Source organism: Salarias fasciatus, chromosome 20 (assembly GCF_902148845.1).
Source record: "Salarias fasciatus chromosome 20, fSalaFa1.1, whole genome shotgun sequence".
Taxonomy (NCBI): Eukaryota; Metazoa; Chordata; class Actinopteri; order Blenniiformes; family Blenniidae; genus Salarias; species Salarias fasciatus.
Genome location: NC_043764.1, coordinates 9,828,835 through 9,849,146, shown reverse-complemented (window position 1 = coordinate 9,849,146; position 20,312 = coordinate 9,828,835). Strand labels below are relative to the sequence as shown.

Below are 20,312 nucleotides of genomic sequence, written 5' to 3'. Positions count from 1 at the left end.
TGTGTGCGTGTGCGTGTGCCAATAATATATTAAATCACTGAAACATAATTGTGTAGTGTTTATTATCGCTCATGCGCAGATCGCTCCCACGTGCCTTGAATAAACCAGCCTCCGTGGTTTAATTGAAATTTATATGTGATGTACGGGCCGAACGGGCCTGCTGCGTCTTAATTCAATCACACCGTGTGTGGAGGAGAAATCTTTCCGGGTAAATTTTATAAGCATTTCCTGTTGGTTTCCATCGACATTTCTTTTTCAATCTGAGGAGCTCTTTGCGGATGAAGATAATCTGTAGAAATCAGACGCGTGTCGGGGGATGTGCCCAGTGCAGTGAGGAGGATGAGGGGGGTAATCTGGGGTAAAACGCAGCAGAAATCTGCCCCTCTGCCGCCCTCAGGCCGGGACTGGAGGGGTTAATAAAAGTGGAAGTTACACGCGGCGGTGCCCCCTCCCTCCCTCCCTGCTGCTCTCGCTCCGTCTGACCGGGCCCATCCGTCTGCCGGTGAAGTCCCCACATCTACGACATCATTTCTTATCAAATTATGCCCCATAAAGTCCGGGCTGGGGCGGTGGATGAGCTCGATATTACACACGGCACCTCCCGCCGGGGCTCAGAGGGAAACGAGTAGCCGAAAGATGTTAAGGTGAGTATTGAGCTTCCGTCAAACTGTTACTCTGTAGCGATTATATCGACTTTGTAAAGTTTTGAACTTTAGTTTTTATATGGTTTGATTCCGGGTCAGGGTTTTTCTTCTTCTTCTTCTTCTTCTTGTTTTTCTCATAAAGAGCAGTCGCGGTCTCAAAAGGCAACCCGCCCAGTTTTACTCTCAAACGGTCCGCGCGGTGTTTTTAAGGGAAGTAGCGGTGAACTATTTCCCCATGGTCCTAGTTTTAAACTTATAAAAGTAGCTCTTAAATATGTTAAAATTATGAAGCTTTTTAAAAACGTTGTGGCGAAACGCTCCCAAAAACTTACACACAGCACTCCGTGGGTGGGGCGGGGTGGGGGGGACACTAGTGTTTTGGTTTGTTTTTTTTCCCCCCTTCCTCTTGAGTAGAGGCCTGTCAATGTCTTACTCTGCTGTTTGGTGAATTATAACCTCTTTTAGGCTGGGCTGTGACAAACTGTACGAAAGTCCGTATTTATGTGACATCTCCACATTCCATCGCTCCTCAGTCTTGCACCAGGGCTGGCTGGCGGGGGGGGGGGGGGGGGGGGGTGAAGAGGGCGGAGGGGTGTCCTGCTGTCGTGATGCGTTCACTTGCAGGCTCATGCCATGCATTCTTCACCGGGACTGCAGAGGTCACGCTAAATTGGACATTTTCGCAGGTCTCGACATGCTTTGCAGACAAGACACACTGATTGACTTGGTTTGTGTCCCGGGATAAGTCTCTGGTATGAGGTTTTCATCAGGACATTCCAGGGATATTGAAAGAGGTGGAATTAACATGAAGGGGGATGTCCACTTTGCCTTAGAGCAGATTAGTATGTTTTTTTTTTGCCAGTTTCTTGTTATAAGCTGCCACTAATAACTAATCACCTGCTGCATTATGTAAGTACATTATGTATATAGTAGTTTTTAATAGAAATTAAAGTTTCTCTACATTGTTTAACATTGTAATTATACAAAATGTGTCCCTGACAGGAGTGATCGGCAAGATATAGATGTGTATGTGAAATGATTTGTGATCAACTTAGTGAAAGAGGAAGTTCTTTGGAGGGATACTCTATGTTGCATGGTTTAGAGATGGTGGCACTGATTAAAAGACACTAAACTGCTGAAGTGAAGGTGTTTCTGTTGTCACTGAGCAGACTGGACAGGATTAAAGGACAGTTTGGTGGGACAGCGAGACCGTGGAGGCTGAGGTGCTTTGGTATGAAGGAGTGATGATTGATATGTCAAGAAAAGGATGCAGAGGGTGGAGCTGTCAGGTAGGAGGAGAAGGGGAAGACCAGGACATGCAGGGGATTTTGTGTGAGGATGGAGGAAACGGGACACTGAGGGGAAAACATGAAGTGTTCCTGGATCCATAGTTGATGGATTATAGATAAACTAATCCAACTGTGTTACTGAGCTATTTGAAAGGTGTGCTTCCTGCTTCACCTTGCACCTTTTACTTCTGTTGGTCTTGGGCGAGGCAGGCCACCTGGGCAGGAGTTTATGATAAAGCACCGTGAAGTTATGTCAGTTAATTTGTGAAGGGGCTCAACTTGTACTGACTGAAAGGGTTCTGTTTGATTATATTTAAACAACAAATATCAAGTAAAGCAGTTGAAAATGAAAGAGTGTTGCAGTGGAGCTATACCAAGATTATGTAATGTTTTGTGAGGGTCTTGCGTTAAATTGACGTAATGGGTCTTATCTACACCTATTAATGCGTTAACACGAGTAAAAAGTGCTCTGATTCGTGGAAACGTGTGTCCTGTAAACGTTTTAATGCAGCAGCTCTCAGTAGAAGCAGTTTACTCATCTACAGCTCATCATATGTTCTGTGAGCTTCACTTAAAACTGGACCTGGCCTCTCATAAAGGACAAATCTCTGTACAGCAGCTTGAAGTAAGATCACGTAAACATACTTTGTCGTTAATTCAGATTCTTATTTAGAGATCTCAAAAGTATGTATTGTGTTTTTTGTTATTTTTAATTTCTCTCTGTATGTGTCCATGCTGACAGTCTTTCTCTGTTATTCACAGCAGCTGCTCTGACTGAAGTTTTGGTATAGAGACAAGATGCGTTCAAGTGTGGATAACTCACCAGCCTCGGCTGGCAGCAGCGCCAATCACAACAACAACAACAACAATAACATTAACAGCAACAGCAACAGCAACGAGAACAGTGGAAACTCAGGTTCCCAGTATGCACTGTGCGCTCTGGGCGTCGGACTCATAGCCCTGGGTATCGTGATGATCGTGTGGAGCGTGGTACCTGTGGAAGCCGCGCATAACAGCAGCACTTCGGATGAACCCGACGATACGGGCAACAGGAAGGATAAAGCCTCGTCCGTGGCCTTTATCTTGACGGGCTCGGGGGTGGCCATGCTGATGCTGTCCCTGTGCCTGGGAATGAGGAACAAACAGCGGGAGCAGCAGAGGCTGCAGGAGTCCCAGAACCAAAGAGGAGAGACGAGGCAGCAGGACGACAGGCAATCGTGAGTCCTGTCAAGATTTTCCAACTAAACCATTCAGTAGTACTGTTTCCATCACAGGGTGATTTTTTTATTGAAAACAGAAACTTCCTTGGTTGCACAAGAAGTTACGTAGACCAAGTTCTGGATAAAAGTGTCTAGAAACAACCATGTTGTAATTGGCACTTCATAAATAAAGCTGAATTGAATTGAATTGAATTGAATTCTAGAGAGCTGAATTGACTTCAATTCTGAAGTTTATTTTACTGCTTGAGTGGTCTCACTGATCAAGATCAGTCACGTTCACCCATTCCCGCACTATCAGACACACACCAATATAATTATTTCAAATGAAACCTGACATTTAAGGTGCCCACACAATGTTGGGAAAACCTTTCGTGCTCAATATCTTTATTACGGACACATTAAAAGAATGACGGCAATCAAACCATCACTCTTCTCTGTTAATGTTTATAACTAGTTGCTTTTAAGTTCACCAAACACAGTTTGTGTTTACTTTGCCAGTGCTGAATTCAAAATGCAGATTTTTTTTCTTAAATGTTGACAACTTACTGAGATGTGTCATTTCTCTGGATGTGTGCAGTGCTGAGGAGCAGGCCCAGCGCTACGCCGTCCCCAGCTACGAGGAAGCAGTGGGCAGTGGCCAGTACCCCGTCCGTCAGAGCAACCCCCGTCCCAGCACCTCGCAGCTCCCTTCCTACGACGACCTCGTCCAGGTCGACGGCGTGCACTTCGAGAACGAGGGGCCGGAGGTCGTGACGACCACGTCGCAACCCGCCGCTGCTGCCGTCTCCGCATCCAACCGCAGACCCGGGAAAAACAGCCGCAAGCTCCTCCCGATCAAGATCCGCCGGATAAAATCAGAGAAGCTGCACGTGAATAATGTGGATAACTCTCAGCCAGCACCTGGAATCAGCATTGAACCGCTGACGCCACCGCCACAGTATGAGGATAAGGTGCCTCCGCTTTGAAAGAAAAAAACTATATCTGAAAGTATCCAGGAATCTTTTGTGGATCAACCTTAAGAAGCCAAGACTGAAGTATGGCTTCATGCTGAATCTTTCCCGTGTTGTTTTGTTCGGGAGACTTGCCACTCAGATCGATCCCAAAAAACTCCAAAACAAGAAGGACCATTCTGGACGTCAGTGACCGACACGACGAGATGAAGTTGCCGAATGCTTTTCTTACTGAGACATATTCCTCCACTATGTGCCTTGTTGGATTTAGTACACAGCGATTGCAGCCTTCATTCTGTAAATAGCTCCTTTTCTGTGAACTGAAGATGTTGGAAGAGATCATGAGATGTCTGCGAGGGGTAACAGTGAGGATGTGTCTTCCTGTAGCTGTACAGTACATGATGTATTGGGATGTATGTGCGCAGCAGCTGCTTCCCTCAGGCGGCGTTTCAAAGTGGATAGCTTTGGATTAGTGTTTGTAGTTTACCATATCCAGGTTCATCAATGAGTCATTGGGCTTTCTGTGCAGTCCTGGTGCTCGACCTGAGGCCTGTACTAATGAAGCGGGATTAAAATACCCGGGATATCTCAAGCTTATCTGGACTGACACACCCAGACACTCGCAGTCCTTGATACGCGGTACTACAAAGCTGGTTATAAAGTCGGTGTTTGAACCCGGGGCTTTCCAATCTTGATCAGCGCGCGTTCACGTTAAAGAGACGGCGTTTGTATCAAATGACCAATCGCATACCCTGGAGGAGCAGTGATTCTTCAGGAATATGAAGAATTCAAATGCAATAACCAGGCCTAAAGCGACACTGTTACAGGATAAAAAGCCAGGAAAGGAATGCTGGCAGAAAGCTGTCTACTCTGTTAATACATAAATTAGTGAGATTATACAACATGAATTAATTGTAAAGTATGAACGGACAGCACAGTGGTCACTCAGTTTCATTTTATTATAGCACAGACGTTTCCAGTAGGGTTTCCTCACTGCCTTTTCTTCAGTTTATATTTTCCAGGAGATCTTTGAGGCTTGTGAGAATATTAACTCCTCACTGTGACGCCGCCGCCTCATTATTTCAGATGCAACCCTCGCGGGGCTAAATTGCCTCGGGAACAAATAAAAACATACTTCACAGTGCTCAGTGACAAGGGTTTATTTTATTATGCCATCAAAAAATGATTTCTCTCTTAAATACTCCTCTCACAATCCACGCACCGATGTCAACAGGCTCTTCTAAGAATGGGCAGGTCTATTTCCAAGACTTCTGATTGGTCAGGAGGGGGAGCTTTTATGCTGGATCACTCATCCAGAACATACCCTGCTCCGGAGCAGGTTAGCCGTTCAACAGAAGCTGTACGAGGTATTTTACCCCGTTGAGAAGTGAACCAGCGTCGTAGGAAGGAAAACCCAGGATTACCTTGATCAGAGAAAAATCCATCTTCGGAGTGCAGGCCTCTGATGTGGCATCGAGCTGCATTCAAACTCTGAGACTGACACAAATCTCGTCTCTCCTGTGACACTTTTCTTGAAGCTATGTTTTAATCACCGTGTGTTTGTGATGGAGCTTTTTCAGTCGGTCCTTATTTCAGTTAAGCGGATTGCAGGGGTTTGAGTCACAAGAAGATTGTAAAGTTTAATTTACATATTGTCTTATGAACTGTCCCAAAACTGTGTAAGCAAGTTTTTTTTTTGCTTTGAATGACAGTTCATCAGTGGTTTGTATTGAGTATTCACGACTCAGTGAACTGAACGAATGAAAGACGCTGCAGTTTGGACACAGCTTTTCCTAAATGTCATTTGCTTGGAGAGCTGCTGTTCAAATCGAGACTGCACTTCATTAGAAAACTCATATTTACACTTCCCAGCTCAGCAGCAGTGATTCGGTTACAATTTGATAGAACTTACCTCTGAGGAAGAACTCATTTTCCAAGAAGTTCAAGGTCTAACTTTATGGTGCTTTTACCCCGCGGGTTTCCTGTCTTGAGCGACGGATAACATGCATTTCTGCTGAGAACAGCACATCCGAAAACATTTCGAAAGACGTATGAGGAGACCAGAAGCCCACGTGAGGGAATTGCTGCGAGCCTGGGCTCTGTCGTCATGGAGAGCGCGGCGGAGCTGTGAGGGCAGCAGTGTGCTCGCCGCTTCTCCGGGCTTTTTGTTCTGATTGGAGATGTGTGACAGAAAGACTCTTTCACTGTGCAGCTGTGCCGCAATAACGGCGACTGTTGCTCAGTGGCTGCGCTCTGAGGCCTGTTTTCACTTTTCACAGAAAAGTAGAGACCAGCGTTTTTTTTTTCATTCTCACTGATTTTCATGATTTTTTTTTTTTTCAATACCTGCCAACACACACTCTATGCCGAAGCCAAATGGAGTAATTTACTTGCTTTTCACTTGAATCGTAACTGTCTAGTTTTTGGACATTATCATCAGCCGATTACATTTCATATGAGTAATTGTTCTGTTAGTTGACCAAATGCACCTCCAGGGTTTTGGTTGGAATTTAATCATGTCTGGATTTGTCCGAACAGTTTTTAATTCAGAGCTTGTGACCCTGGTTTTTCTCATCAGTCTCCGACGTCGCCGCACACAATTAATTTCATATTCTACTTGATCGAATGAACCTTTTCAGTGTAAATGAGCTCCCAGAAACAAACGTTTGTTTCATTTTTATTGTTGCTTTTTTTATATATCTATCTATCTATTAAAGCGATAGTGTTTTGTATGTGGACTGTGAAAATGTGCTTTTCTATGATTATTTGTGTATTTATCTTCTGAGAAATAAAAGAAGCATTTCATAATTAAATTTTCAGCGTTGGTGCATAGAAGTCGTATTTCTTTCCAGATATTTATGTTTTGTCACTTTTGATCTAAATGGAGTTGGTAGAAACTTCTGCTTTTATGTTGTTTTGAGAACTTAAATTGCAACTTTACTTAAAGAATGAGTCAGGAGATTTTGCAACTTAGTTGTTCTTATTGAAAACAAAATCTCTAACGTCCTCCTCAGTAGTTTGTTATAATCTGTAAAAACAAGAGCACAGATAAACACAAGATGAGTGAAAGCCTCAGGATGTGATGCAGGGAAATGAAAGTGCGGCTCACCGCGTTGATCCAGCCGATGTAGGAGCTGACTTGTGTGAAGACGGTGGGCTTCTGGACGACGTTGCAGCCCTCACCCGAGCCGAAGCTGACCACGCCGTGGACCCCCCACGAGCCGTCGCTGTTCTGGCAGTTCAGAGGACCGCCGGAGTCTCCCTGCCGGTCGGAGCACGGTCAGGTTGTGTGCACACACCGAGCGGTTTACCTTAAAGTGACTCTTCTTACGTTGCAGCCTGCAGTGACGCCGTCTCCTCCGGCGCAGACCATCTTCTCCGTGGCCAGCACGCTCCACCAGTCCGGGTGGGAGCAGATGTCGTGGCCCACGACCCGCAGCAGAGCCTGCTGCAGGATGTCTGCTAAAGGACCACTGGCTGTGCAGGACGGGCGGGGCGAGAAGGTAGGAAACCACACGAAAAGATTCCAGACTCCTTCTAAAAGCTTGAGTTTGAAGTTACTGGGTTGCTCTAGCTGTCAAGATGTGTCTCTCTTTGCCACATGGTGGACTGATGGGTCTAGGATTTAACTGCTATTGCTTAAAGTCTGACATTGGGACGTTAGATGAAGCAGTAGAGAAGATGTATTGATGTTTATTGATATTTCTGAGCAGTGGATTTGTACTGACCAACCTGTAAAGCGGTTCTGAGCAGCATTGGGACGGATGTGGTGATTCATGTTGTGACGATGTGATTACTCACTGGAGAGTCGACCCCAGCCGGTGACGAAACACGGGGTGTCGTGGGGCAGGACGAGTCCCTGGTCCGGGAGGCAGGCAGGCTGGATCGTATCAGAGAAGGTGACAGGGGAGGAAAGCTTGATCAGAGCAATGTCGTTCCTGTAAAAAAAACGAGCAAAAAACCCGTAAAGCAGACAGAGAGCGTGGACGACCTCCATCACGGAGGCCTCACTGAGCGGTGGGGTTCAGCGTTACCGGCTCAGCAGGGTGTTGTAGTCTTCGTGGGAGAAGATGTTCGCCGGCCTCTGGGCGATGGAGCCGTCCTCGCTGGCCTCCAGGCTGTGTTTACCCAGCTCCACTCGGTAGTTGTAGCGGTCACTACGGGACGGCAGGCGACACGGCATTGGCTCGGGGGGATTACACTCAGAACTAAACTGTGAGTCAGCTGATGGTGGACTGCAGTCCAAGTGAATCAGGGCAGTTCGGGCTCCTAACTTCACTGACAGCAATTTCTTTGATGAGATTTGAAAGTCTTATTAAGTTTATTCACGACAGTCAATGATGCAGATGTCAGAAGAAGTTTTCTGTTTTGTATTTGCATATATTATTAAGTTAAAGTCCAAGCATGGGACTGTTTGTGCAGGGTTTGCATTTTCTCCCTGTGCATGGAAGAGTTTTTCACAGACGCTCACAGTCCAAAATATGCACTAGAAATTAAGTGGTGAAGCGTTATGAGTGAATTAGAGTAAGCCTGTCCGGAGGTAGAGACCACAGATAGATGGATGGATGAATTTTCTATAACCTCTCAATCCAGTTTGATTATTCTTCAGTGTCTCAGATTGTTAGACGAAAAATGTTGCTATCATTTTAAAACTGCTTTCAGGGATTGTTTTGGGTAAGTTTTTTTTTTTTTTAATCAAATTTTTTGAGTTATCGTCCACTGAAACATACAAACTTATTTTATTCCATTTTTGTAGTCCCACGGCTTCACTCTACAGTAGTGAACCTTCAATGTGTGGAGTGAAGTCTTAATCAGATAACGTACAGTGCAACTTGGATGAAACTATAGCTTTGAAAACCCTGGAGTTAAAGATCTTTGTGGTTTTCATATTTTGTTATATCGACTGAAGTTTTTATTAGCTTAACTACTCCTAAAAGACACATCAGTGTCTGATTCATATGAGGAATCAATCTGTAACATAAAGTGTGAAGCAGGTCAGTCGGGAGACCTCAGCTGATCTCATTTGCAATGATGTTCTGCTTAAAGGAGGAGAATAATAAAACAGAGGCGTTTTGCTCTGGTGTTGAGTTGCACTCACTTGATGCAGTGTGCAGCAGTGAGGATCCACTCAGAGGAGATGAGGGAGCCTCCACAGACGTGACTCCAGCGCCCACTGCTGTCTGACTGCAGTGAGACCTGGGTGGGTGACAACAGTGCAGTAGACTGAAACCAACTGCAGCTTCCAGTGTGAATTTATCATTAAAAAAATTCTAAGAATCCTTTAAATAGCCTTTGATTTTATAAAAGACAAATAGAATTTGAATAAATGACTTCATTCATTAGATGACATCTTATTTGATGTGACAGTGGAGGTTATACTGCACTGCTGTTTTAAAAACACATTTTTATTGATAACGTTTTTAAAGGTTTTTACCTGCCAGGGCCAGCTATGAGGCGTGGCGTCTTCTCCTGCCACCACCCTGCTCAGCACTGGAGGGAAAGTGGGACGGCCGCAGCCATGCACTAAAGGATGATATGATAACATATGATAGATAAATGATGTTGGATTTCACAGTAATACATAGAATAATTAATGATCCCAGATTTTTTTTATGAATGGCCATTTTTGAGACATGTGAGGCGTTATGATCTTCAGGATCAGCATTTTATTTTTAATATGTGAAAGCAAAAGAATCAGTGACTTCAAAGAAGTATGCATATTTATGAAGTTTTATGTGATCACAAGAGCTTATTTTGAGATCAATAACTCGCTGCATGCTTTATTATTACTATTACTTTTATATCAATAAAGAGACAAGTTGAATGCTGTCTTACCACTAGCTACCAAACAAGCCAGAACCAACAGCCTCCTCATGCCTGACGACCTGTGTCAGAGTGGATGTATACGTTAAAGCCCGGCTGGTATTTATACTGTTCTGCGAAACCCGGCGTGCAGAAGCAGAAAGTCAAACAAGTGTTGCCCGGTGAGGACACAGCGGGCGCTTGATAGGAAATTCCCATCAGTGTTCCCACTTTGTGAAGCCTTCAACCATTCCTGCCTTTTGAGGGTTATTTATCAATCGTACTTGTTTATTGACCAAAAATAAAGCACCATTCAAGTTGAAGTGTCAGACTTTAGACTCTTTATTGGTTTTTGTGCATTCAGAAAACTCGACAAGTCTGTACAGTTTAAAAAAAGAAGTGCGGTAACACAAATCCTGACCTTCGTTTTAGTTTTGCTCGTGCATGTTGTTGTTTTCATCCCAGCAGTCTGCTCTCTCAACGAGCTGCCAAGATCTGAGAAAAAAATAAATTCATTAAAGGATAAATTAGATGTAATGGAAACAAATGCTTTCAGAATATGCCATTCACTGAACGATGAGTAGAAAGTGAGTTAAAGCACTGATCCAGTGAATGGATTTTTTTTCCAAATCCATTCACCCTTTTCTCATTTTAAAATCACTCCTAGTTTAAAAATGTAACATAGAAAGAAGGAATTTTGTTTTCTCTGTTTGAAAGAATAGGCAAATTTTCTTCAGCTGAAAGTTTTTTTTTTAATATATTTTGAAACAAAGAGTAAAATTGCATTGCTGAAACAAACACCTGGAAGTACAAGTACTTGGAAACAGTGCTTTACTGCTGTAATGTTAATATTTGTGATTCACTACTTCCTGTGGTGATGAACGGAATATTAAAAGATATACTATCAACCTTTTTTTAATACTTAATATTAATGAAACAAAAAAAAAAAAAACCAGACCGAATTTAAATATTCATCGGTACGTCGTTGGTATGATTTCACTGCATATGGCTCAGTGATTGAGTTTCAGACTCACGTTGCGTCCGGACACGACTCCACTCCTGCACAGACCGGTTTCCTTCACCTGGAAGCTCCACCCGTCAGGCAGCGCGGTCCACCACAGGCTGGAGAGTCGCTGCAGGATGTCAGCAGTGGGGCCTCCAGCTGTGAGGGGATGGGACGCGTGCCAGGTCATATTCAGCCGAGGTGGGAACCAGTCAGTGCAGGATGTGTGGCATGTCACAAAACTGGATTTATGAACCAAATGCTTGAAAAAAATTACTCTAGCTAAATACATTCATTCATTTTTTTCTTAAAGAAGTTGAAGTTCTCAGCTTCTGAGTTTATCTTCACAATATAAAACACTTTGCTCTCTCACTGTAGAGGCGACTCCACCCAGTAGGAATCAGGGAAAGTCAGGGGACTCCAGCTTGATCAGAGCCATGTCATTACTGAAGAACAAACACATGGATTCATTTCCTGCAAGTCAAAAATGCAATTCTGAGTGAGAGGTAGTTTTTTTTTTGTACCAGATGAACAGGGAGCTCCAGTTCTCATGGACAGTGATGTTAGCAGTGCCCAGGAACACAGCGCTCTCCTCTGTACTCCCTACTGTGAGTTCATGTGGCAGAATGTGAAACTGTAAATCCACAAGCTCAAGGAGATGTTAATTTAAAGATTCATTAAGTGGACCTAAAAAATAAAACTTTAACCGCTGTTATCTGGCCGATCAGCCAATCTTATTCAGTAATAAGTTTAATAGATTCTGCAGGTTTTAATAATGATGCAGTGAGCAGCAGTGAGTGCCTCCACAGGTGTGTCTCACCTTGTTCTCACTTGTTTTAAGCTACTGCAGGAAAATCTGAAACATGAATCGCAAATGATTTATGGTTTCAGTTAAATTCAGTACATGAAACGTTTAATGCTGTTTGCAGGATACATGTCACGATCCTGTCTATGCATCCCATATCAGTCACTTTCAGACCTGCATTGACCTTTGTGTCCCATTTTTATTGGGACCAATGTAACAAGCATTCTTTTTCTGCACATCGATACTTTTATTTTATGATTCACACATAGTCTCAGTGCTACTTTTTTAAATTATGCCTGTCTTTCTTCATTCTCTACCTGCCAGGACCAACTGTTAGTCCTGGCATGTCCTCCAACAACCCGACTCAGTGCAGGGGGAATGTGGGCCGCCCACCCCCACAGGCTGCACAGACAGATGAATCACACAGCTGTTGCACTGCATTCGGTCTGTGAGGCCAGCTTACATACAGAGATGAGCGACTGTAGGGTTGATAAAGCAACAAATCCTTACGAAACAAAAAAAAAGGGCACAAGCCACAGACTTCATCATGTCTGCACCTCCACAGTTTGAGTGAAAGACCTGACATTTTTATAGCTTCTACAGTGTTATGCAACCAACGACGTCACGTTCCTGGAAATCTGCTCTTTGACAGATCTCAGTGCTGAAGAGGAGTTACGGACTGCAGCTCTCACAGACATGACACTGGGGTCAGAGGTCGAGGCCAAAGTCTTATAAAGCTTTCTGTGCGTTTTTGTGGAGTCTATTGAATCTTTGAAAGAAATGTTCTATGTATCAGCAGCAGGTGGAGTTCACTGAACAAAACTTTACTTCATAACAGTTTTAACACTCACGCCTGTTTTTTATTTTTGAAAAAAAAAAGATAAAAAAATGAAAGCAGCCTTCTTTAGATACTGAATTTTCTCACAGACACTGATGATCCTGTTCTTTTAACGGGAGATTAACTTATTTATGGTAAATGTCTTCATGAAACTGAACACAAAAACATGTCAGTATATAATGGAAGTGACTTTTTCCAATCAGTGCTTTATACAAAAAGATACATATTATTGGACATATCACTGTTGAATATACATTTAAAAGGTCAGAATCTGACTTTATTCCCATGAACAATTCAGAAAATATGTGCTTCTCGATGGGAAGGTAAATCCATAGAAAATGCTGGTACTCACATATGATTTTTTTCTCTTAAATACCTTAAATTTCACAGAGAAACATGTTTAATGTTAAAAATAATGTGCATTATATATTATGAACAGAATGAAAATGTTAATACCTGGTTTGACTCCAGTGTCCCATGACCCCTAACTGGACAAGATAATAAGTACTCTCAACACTGTACTCAAAAGATGATTATTATCTATCTCTTATTCTATATAAGCTACATAACTTTAGACCAAGACGGTGGTGTAACTTAACTTGATCTTTCACGTCCCCTCTGTTATGAACCCACACAAAGAAAGATAAACCTTCATTTGATTTTTATTTGAAATAAAATCTGGCATACTTGATTCATATTTCCATTAGCAAAAACAAAAGGCTTCATTCTTTAATTCTTACTGTGATTGTGTATCTGTGGTGTCATTAAAGACTTTTTGTTCATCGTTTTCATTTGGATAACAGAGAGCTGAGCTTTTATACATTGGCATCCTATATATTGTTGATTCAAATTCAAAATAAAGAAAATTAATATATCATCTTTTCTGAGCATTTTCTATTTTGGAAATTCTTAGCTTTATTTTTAACTGGTAGTGTGTGTGTGTGTGTGTGTGTGTGTGTGTGTGTGTGTGTGTGTGTGTGTGTGTGTGGTCCAAGTTTTCCTATGGTTGTGGGGACAAAATGTCCCCACAACCATAGGAAAACCCGGCACAATGTCATTTGTGGGGACATTTTTTGGGTCCCCGTTAGGGGAAACAGCATTTTCTTGGCCATGTTGTTGTTACTGAAAAAAGTAAAAGTGCAAAAACATTTCTTTAGGGTTAGGCGTTGTTTTGGTGTGGATTAGGGTAAGGGTCAGGGTTAGGAGTTAGACATGAATGGGAGTCAATGGAATGTCCCCAAAAGAGTGGGAAATCCAACGTGTGTGTGTGTGTGTGTGTGTGTGTGTGTGTGTGTGTGTGTGTGTGTGTGTGTGTGTGTGTGTGTGTGTGTGTGTGTGTGTGTGTGTGTATGTGTTTGGGACAGAGGTTTCCAGGTACTCTGGCTTCCTCCCACAGTCCAAAAAACATCCATGTGAGGTTAACTCGTGTCCCTAAATTGCCCCGAGGTGTGAATGTGAGAATGTGCGGCTGTCTGTTTCTGTGCATTGTGCTGCGATGGCCTGGCGACCTGTCCAGGTGGAGCCTGCTCTCACCTGTAAGGCAGCTGGAACTGGCTCCAGAAAGTCACCCTGTACAGGACAAGCAGTACAGAAGATGAATGAATGAAAAAGCAACCAAAAAAACAAAAAGCAAAAAACAAAACAGCTCCACAAGAATGAAAAAGCAACCAAAAAACCCCAAAAACAAAACAGCTCCACAAGACAACTTAACACACAGAACATGCCAATATATTTTAAACTGCAAAAACATTGCAGTTACAAAAACATGGTGATAAACAAAAGTGGCTTAGAAGTATAATACTGTGAACTAATTAATCTAAAAGGTGACTTTTATAAACTAAAAAGTGGATTAGAGGTCTATAACTATAGTAAACTAGTAGTAGATGTATCTTCTCTTATACTTATGATATACTGACACTGCACTTTTGATAAATTCAAAGTTCACCAGTTTTGTCTCAAAGAGTATTAAAATAGTATGCATACAGGTATAACACTAGTATATTGATATTAGTACATAAATAAAACCCTGGAGTACACTTCTCTTAGATGGATGATTATTTCATCAGCCCCAGAAACCTAATTTGGGAACTTTATAAAAATGTGAACTTTCTTGCACGTCAAATCAACATGAAATTGTCAGACTATAGTGAATATTTTCAAACGAATTAACAAACCCAGAGGACTGTTGGACTGCAGTAACATCTGTGTGGTTCACATCGGACTAGAGTTGGGGAGATAAAGTGTATTTGGGGATATCTGTGGTCACTTATCTCCAAGGTTGATTTATTTTTCCCCTCCACGTTTTCCCGGCTGTGCTGGCGTACATGGTAAGCCCCACCTCTGTGCCCTGCGGACGAGTCTCCTCAGAATATAAAGAGGACGGGTCAGTGTGAATTCCACTGAAGACAGTCACAATGATGTTCGTGATCTTGGCTTTGTTTGTTGCCGGTGGTAAGCTGAAGTTTCTTCACCTAAACTAAACCGTGAGTTGTTTCTGATATTCCAGTGTTAATCGCCGCATCTTTCTCCTGTTCCCTCAGCCTACGGGTGCGGCCAGCCCGCCTACCCCCCCGTTCTCTCGAGAGTGGTGGGTGGAGATGATGTGCGCGCCAACAGCTGGCCCTGGCAGGTATGCATGCACCTTTCAAGCTTTCTTCAAAACTCAGAGACCTCCTTCAACCATCAAACAAGAACCGGTGACTGAGCCGCTGCTTGTTCCCCTCAGGTCTCTCTGCAGTACAAGAGTGGCAGCAACTTCTACCACACCTGTGGTGGCACTCTGATCTCCAGCCAGTGGGTCCTCACTGCTGCTCACTGCATCGGGTGAGGCGACGGCTGTCTTTTTTATTGTGATGAGCAGACAGCAGACAGTTCGGTAGTTCAGTCGATGTGCCTCCTTTAAATCAGATCCATTCACCTTCTGTCATGGTTTACTGAACTTAGAGTTGACCAGGATACAATTTAGAGTCTCCAAATAATATCAAACACATATGTTTCAGTACAGTTGGGTTTTACCTCTATAAAGTCGGTCAACTTTTAGAGAAACAATTTAGCAGAAAAATATCAAAAACACCAGATTTTCAAGAAGAAGAGCTGTTTCAGACACAGAGCGGCAATGAGCATGGTGCAGGAGCATCTGCAGCATATTTCCATGTGTGATTCTCCAATATGTTTCATCGGGGTTTCTTTTTCTTTCATGCGGCTGAGCAGAAGCTACACCTACAGAGTCTACCTTGGTAAGCACAGCCTGGACACCGCCAACGAGTCCGGCTCCATCGCCATCAGCCCCGCCAAGATTGTCGTTCACGAGAACTGGGACTCTTCTAGAATCCGGTGGGCACGATGTTCGAAACATACCAGAGCTGGATAACAAACAGCTGTGACTACTGAGAAGCGATATCCACGTTATCATTAACCAAGACTTTCTAATTGTGAATTTGTGTCCCCGCTCCAGCAATGACATTGCCCTGATCAAGCTGGCATCACCCGTTCAGCTCTCCAACCAGATCCAGCCTGCCTGTCTCCCCACCTCTGGAGAGATCCTGCCCAACAACGCTCCCTGCTACGTGACTGGCTGGGGACGCCTCTGGAGTAAGTACAGACGGATCTTCAGCACTCGAGTGACTGAGGGCTGCCGGCCCTCATTCCCTGGATTTGCCACTTGGTCATTAAAACTCCTGACCTGAATTGTCTGATTCTCTTCCAAAGCTGGCGGTCCCATTGCTGACATCCTGCAGCAGGCCCTCCTTCCCGTGGTGAGCCACTCCACCTGCTCCAGGTATGACTGGTGGGGCAGTCTGGTCACCACCAGCATGATCTGCGCTGGAGGAGATGGAAACCTGGCCAGCTGCAACGTGAGTCCGGCCCTCCAAACAGCTCCGGACTGAATCAGAACGGTCTGGTTTTACGTGACCTCTGCCCTCCTCCAGGGAGACTCCGGCGGCCCTCTGAACTGCCAGAACTCTGACGGCTCCTGGGACGTCCACGGAATTGTGAGCTTCGGCTCCAGCGCGGGCTGCAACTACTACAAGAAGCCCTCTGTCTTCACCAGAGTCAGCGCCTACAGTGCCTGGATCAACAACGTAAGTGGAAATCACTAACGAAGGATGTGTTAAATGCAAAGTAGACTGAAACTGTGCTTTCCTGTGCTGGTACTTCGAGACCCCCGTTTCACGGAAACAGTACTGCGAAATTCTGACAGCATTTCCATTTCATCAACTAACAGAGTAAAGAGGATAAATGTGATAAAGAATTCAAGTTTTAATTTTTTTTTCTTTTTTCCAGGTGATCGCCAGCAACTAAGACGTGAACAAGTTTCTATCAAATGTAGCTAGTTGACAATAAAGAGTGCAGAACATACAGTGTGTTGTGATTTCCTATTGAAACGTGCTGTTTGTTTGATTCATAAAAAAAAAGAATGAAACCAAACTCAAAATGACACTGATTAAATTGTTCCACAAAATCCCTATCATACATTCATAGCGAAAAATACATCTAATCTATTGCTTCATTAATTCAAATATAACACATGATGATTTTGAGATATTTCAATAACTAATTATGGATCAAACAGTCTCATCATTATAGTAATTTCAACATTGTTTTAGACTGCCTATTTTGAACCTACATGGTCAGATGATAAAAACATAATGTAGATGTATCAATCCTTTACAGAAAGCACATATGCCAACTGGGTTTGAAAGAGAAAAAAAAATCACAAAAAGTACAAATTATTTTTCCCCAACTATGTCTCCTTTAAGGACTCTCTTCCAATCCCCTCATATATTTGAGATTTGGTGTAGAAGCCTAAATCTTTGAAAAATAGTTATGCATCTCTTGCTTAGTTTGTACGTTATTCTTATCAATGAAGCTTAAATGATCCACGAACAACCAGTCTATTCTAAATAAGCTCTACAGCTGTGTTCTCATTTCCACAGCAGTTAAAACATTGACACCTGACTTTACTTTTTACCTGGAAATGAACTGATTTACCTGCGCGGCATCATTATCTTACAAGATAGGGTAGAAAAAGTACATGTATACTTTCTAATAATTGTACTTTTTTAAAAATGTATTTTTTGTGGAATTGACTGGAGTTGCACTTTTATATCTTGGATGTTAGCCACTGTTATAGTGACATCTGCTGGCTGAAAAAATGTATTGAATAATTTAGTCTTAAAATGATTATTTTTTTATTTTAATATCGTCGTTTGATATATGTCCATAAAATGTGATATTAAACTGAAAACAGAAAAAAATGACGTTCCTTGTTTAAGATGTGCATGTTACGTGCCAATATATATATATTAAAATAAGTACGGTTGCAATAAAAATAGTTCGTTTTGGCGCTTGATTTGATTGATTACTGTGGTTAGAGTGAATTAGGTTGGTGGTGAACATGACCAGTGGTTATTGGAGCCAGTCAATAACTGAATTGACAGCTATTATGAGTCCAGGTAGCAGCAGAGAGGAGCGCGTGCAGGAACCGCGAGCTGATTCAAAGTTTGTCCCACGTGCTTCATTAGAAGCCTGAACAGGTACGGAGCACTCTGCCCCAAGAATTACACATCCTGCAGATTTAGCAACAACACGGCGCTTTTTCACCAGTTATATTTATAAGACACAGATAAAATCATTGTTTGGAAGCGCTTTGGATGAGATAGGAAAAAAACAACAACAAAAAAACCGATGTTAATTTCTGTCATGTTGGGCCACTTCCTGGTGAGTATCTTTAGTTATCTGACCCAGAAAGTGAAGTAAAGTGAAATGAATTTGTTTAAGTATCTTCCTATCGTTGTGTTGTACATCGTGATAGTGGAAAAAAGTTGTACCTTTTTTTTTCTTTCGCTGTGTTTTCTCCATCTAATTCAAGTTGTGCTGCATGATAAAATCACTTGCACGCAAAATTATGAATTCCTACTTCATCAGTTTGAACCCAAACAAAATTAATTTTAGCTAATTCTGCTTTACCATGTTTTAGATTTTGTATTCAAGTAAAACACATTGAAACTGTTGAAATTCAACAACTGATTTTTAAAAAATGTATAAGATGAGATGTATTCCAAAAGCTGTCCATCCATGTTTAAAAATCTATTTTCTTCATGGTGATTGAGTCATATCTCTGCTGTTTTCCAGAACAGTTTCAACATTATATTAAAATCTTTTCACCAACAAGGAAAAATCTCTTAGTTTTCACCTTCTCTCATTTTAAGCTCTTGACAAACCTCAGCTTTTCTGAAAATTATTTCTCACCTCTGTTAACTTTGCCACGTTACAAAACCAGAATATTTAAAGGTTTTTTAATGTTGCTTTATTATAGATAACTGTGTGAAGACCAAGTCTAAAAACGTTGGGATGTGTTAAATGTTCAATATTTATCACTGTGACTCTCTGTCATGAGTTGCTTCATGAGAAAAAGTTATTTAGGTCATAAACATGCATTTGGACTTTTTATTTGAATGGTGTAACTGCTGCAAGGGATTGTTAGAGCACAATGTTTTACTGTCTCATTGTTGTGATGCCAGTTTCATTGTGTCAGGACTGCCAGAGGGGCCTTCATGGGTTTTGACGTGGTGCAGCTTGAGTTTTGCCTATCGGTCAGGAATTGAGATTTTAATCTTGCTGTGCAATGATAAAAAAAAATAATAGTGATAATTGAAAGATATTTTCAAATCTTAATTAATCAGTTAGTTGCATTGATGTGCATCGCATCAAAGGTCAAATCTGCATCAGACAGCAAGAACAACACTCCTCCATTCCTCTGTTAGTGAAATATTCTTTTATTTATTTATTTTTCGACTCATAGAAATTAACAATGGGTGAAGACAGCAAACAACCTGAACAGGTCACCAATCTATCACAGGGTGAACACACACTCACACACACTCACACTCTTATGGACAGTTACAATCTGATGCATGTTTATGGGAGGATGCAATCTTAGTTTAGAAATGTGACTCAAACTGGGCTACAAAGTGAAAGTGCTCCACTACAGTGCTGCCTCCTTTCCTCTCCTTTTCTTTTTTCTAAAATAGCACCCAGGTGACACTGAAGTCAACCTTCTCCACATCATTCTCTTATAATAATGATTGCTCACTATAACTGTGATAGCTGACCTTCCCCAGGGATCAGACATGAAAATGGACAGACTCCATTGTTATTTCCATTTTCACATTGCAGGTTATTTAGTCAAAACCCCAATTACTGTGTTGTCTCTCAGCCAGACAGATCTAATTTATAACCATGATGTTTTACAGTAATTATTAACAGAGGCCCACAGTACCCCTCCTTTCTTAGCTCCAAGGGCTCATTTGCATGTTAATTATCACTGGTAACACAGGAAAACTCATCAGAGCCCAACCAGCAAACTTATCTCTTACAGATCTTGCATGAGAATTCCTATAATGTTATCAAATCATTTACATTATCTTGATATGGTACCTCTAGAGTTAACATTTTAACTTCTTTTGTTCAGCAGACAAAATATAAGTTACTTTTTTTGCCTATATAAATGAAAAGAGGTTCAGGAAATACATCAGCACATCATTACTTTGACTGAAAACATCTGATATGCTTGGAACACAAGTTTTTAATTTAGAGCTGTAAAAAAGGTTATTGTAGAAAGATGGTCCAGACATTATGTCAGTCACAGAATGGAAGAGCTAGAAGTAGACCGAAAAGACTGATCTGTGAATTTAGACATTTACGGTGGCAATATTTAGTTTATTTGAAGAAATGGTGAAAGTGTGATATCAATACATT

The 20,312-nt window shown here is 42.1% G+C and overlaps 3 protein-coding genes across 4 annotated transcripts; 2 read left to right on the top strand and 1 right to left on the bottom strand.

The window, feature by feature from the left end:
- The first annotated feature begins 471 nt into the window (after positions 1–471).
- On the top strand, positions 472–4,126 carry tmem51a (transmembrane protein 51a). Of its 2 annotated transcripts, none has more exons than XM_030118094.1 (3): positions 472–644; positions 2,699–3,150; positions 3,731–4,126. In XM_030118094.1, exons 2-3 carry the CDS (start codon positions 2,732–2,734, stop codon positions 4,116–4,118), a joined length of 807 nt encoding a protein of 268 aa, XP_029973954.1. In that variant the 5' UTR covers positions 472–644; positions 2,699–2,731; the 3' UTR covers positions 4,119–4,126. The 2 variants fall into 2 exon arrangements, with proteins under 2 accessions (XP_029973954.1, XP_029973953.1); XM_030118093.1 differs by having other exon boundaries at positions 2,696–3,150.
- Positions 4,127–7,113: 2,987 nt separating this feature from the next.
- Positions 7,114–9,978, bottom strand: LOC115408647 (chymotrypsin-like elastase family member 2A). The gene is made up of 7 exons (XM_030119493.1): positions 9,939–9,978; positions 9,538–9,626; positions 9,202–9,299; positions 8,138–8,260; positions 7,905–8,041; positions 7,435–7,580; positions 7,114–7,365 (listed from the first exon to the last, which is right to left on the bottom strand). Exons 1-7 carry the CDS (start codon positions 9,976–9,978, stop codon positions 7,114–7,116), a joined length of 885 nt encoding a protein of 294 aa, XP_029975353.1.
- Positions 9,979–14,907: 4,929 nt separating this feature from the next.
- On the top strand, positions 14,908–16,881 carry LOC115407660 (chymotrypsin-like elastase family member 2A). Its single transcript, XM_030118095.1, has 8 exons — positions 14,908–15,002; positions 15,092–15,180; positions 15,277–15,374; positions 15,762–15,884; positions 16,006–16,142; positions 16,260–16,405; positions 16,481–16,633; positions 16,836–16,881. Exons 1-8 carry the CDS (start codon positions 14,966–14,968, stop codon positions 16,851–16,853), a joined length of 801 nt encoding a protein of 266 aa, XP_029973955.1. The 5' UTR covers positions 14,908–14,965; the 3' UTR covers positions 16,854–16,881.
- The last annotated feature ends 3,431 nt before the right edge of the window (positions 16,882–20,312 follow it).

What these genes read in the sequence shown, in the direction of transcription:
- LOC115407660 (XM_030118095.1), top strand. Translation starts at nt 14,966, where the DNA reads ATGATGTTCGTGATCTTGGCTTTGTTTGTTGCCGGTG. An exon ending in ACTGCTGCTCACTGCATCGG is followed by an intron (nt 15,375 to 15,761) that starts GTGAGGCGACGG and finishes GCGGCTGAGCAG; the next exon opens with AAGCTACACCTACAGAGTCT. An exon ending in TGGGACTCTTCTAGAATCCG is followed by an intron (nt 15,885 to 16,005) that starts GTGGGCACGATG and finishes TCCCCGCTCCAG; the next exon opens with CAATGACATTGCCCTGATCA.
- LOC115408647 (XM_030119493.1), bottom strand. Translation starts at nt 9,978, where the DNA reads ATGAGGAGGCTGTTGGTTCTGGCTTGTTTGGTAGCTAGTG. An exon ending in ACTGCTGCACACTGCATCAA is followed by an intron (nt 8,261 to 9,201) that starts GTGAGTGCAACT and finishes GCCGTCCCGTAG; the next exon opens with TGACCGCTACAACTACCGAG. An exon ending in GCGTCACTGCAGGCTGCAAC is followed by an intron (nt 7,366 to 7,434) that starts GTAAGAAGAGTC and finishes TCCGACCGGCAG; the next exon opens with GGAGACTCCGGCGGTCCTCT.
- tmem51a (XM_030118094.1), top strand. Translation starts at nt 2,732, where the DNA reads ATGCGTTCAAGTGTGGATAACTCACCAGCCTCGGCTGGCAGCAGCGCC. An exon ending in CAGCAGGACGACAGGCAATC is followed by an intron (nt 3,151 to 3,730) that starts GTGAGTCCTGTC and finishes GGATGTGTGCAG; the next exon opens with TGCTGAGGAGCAGGCCCAGC.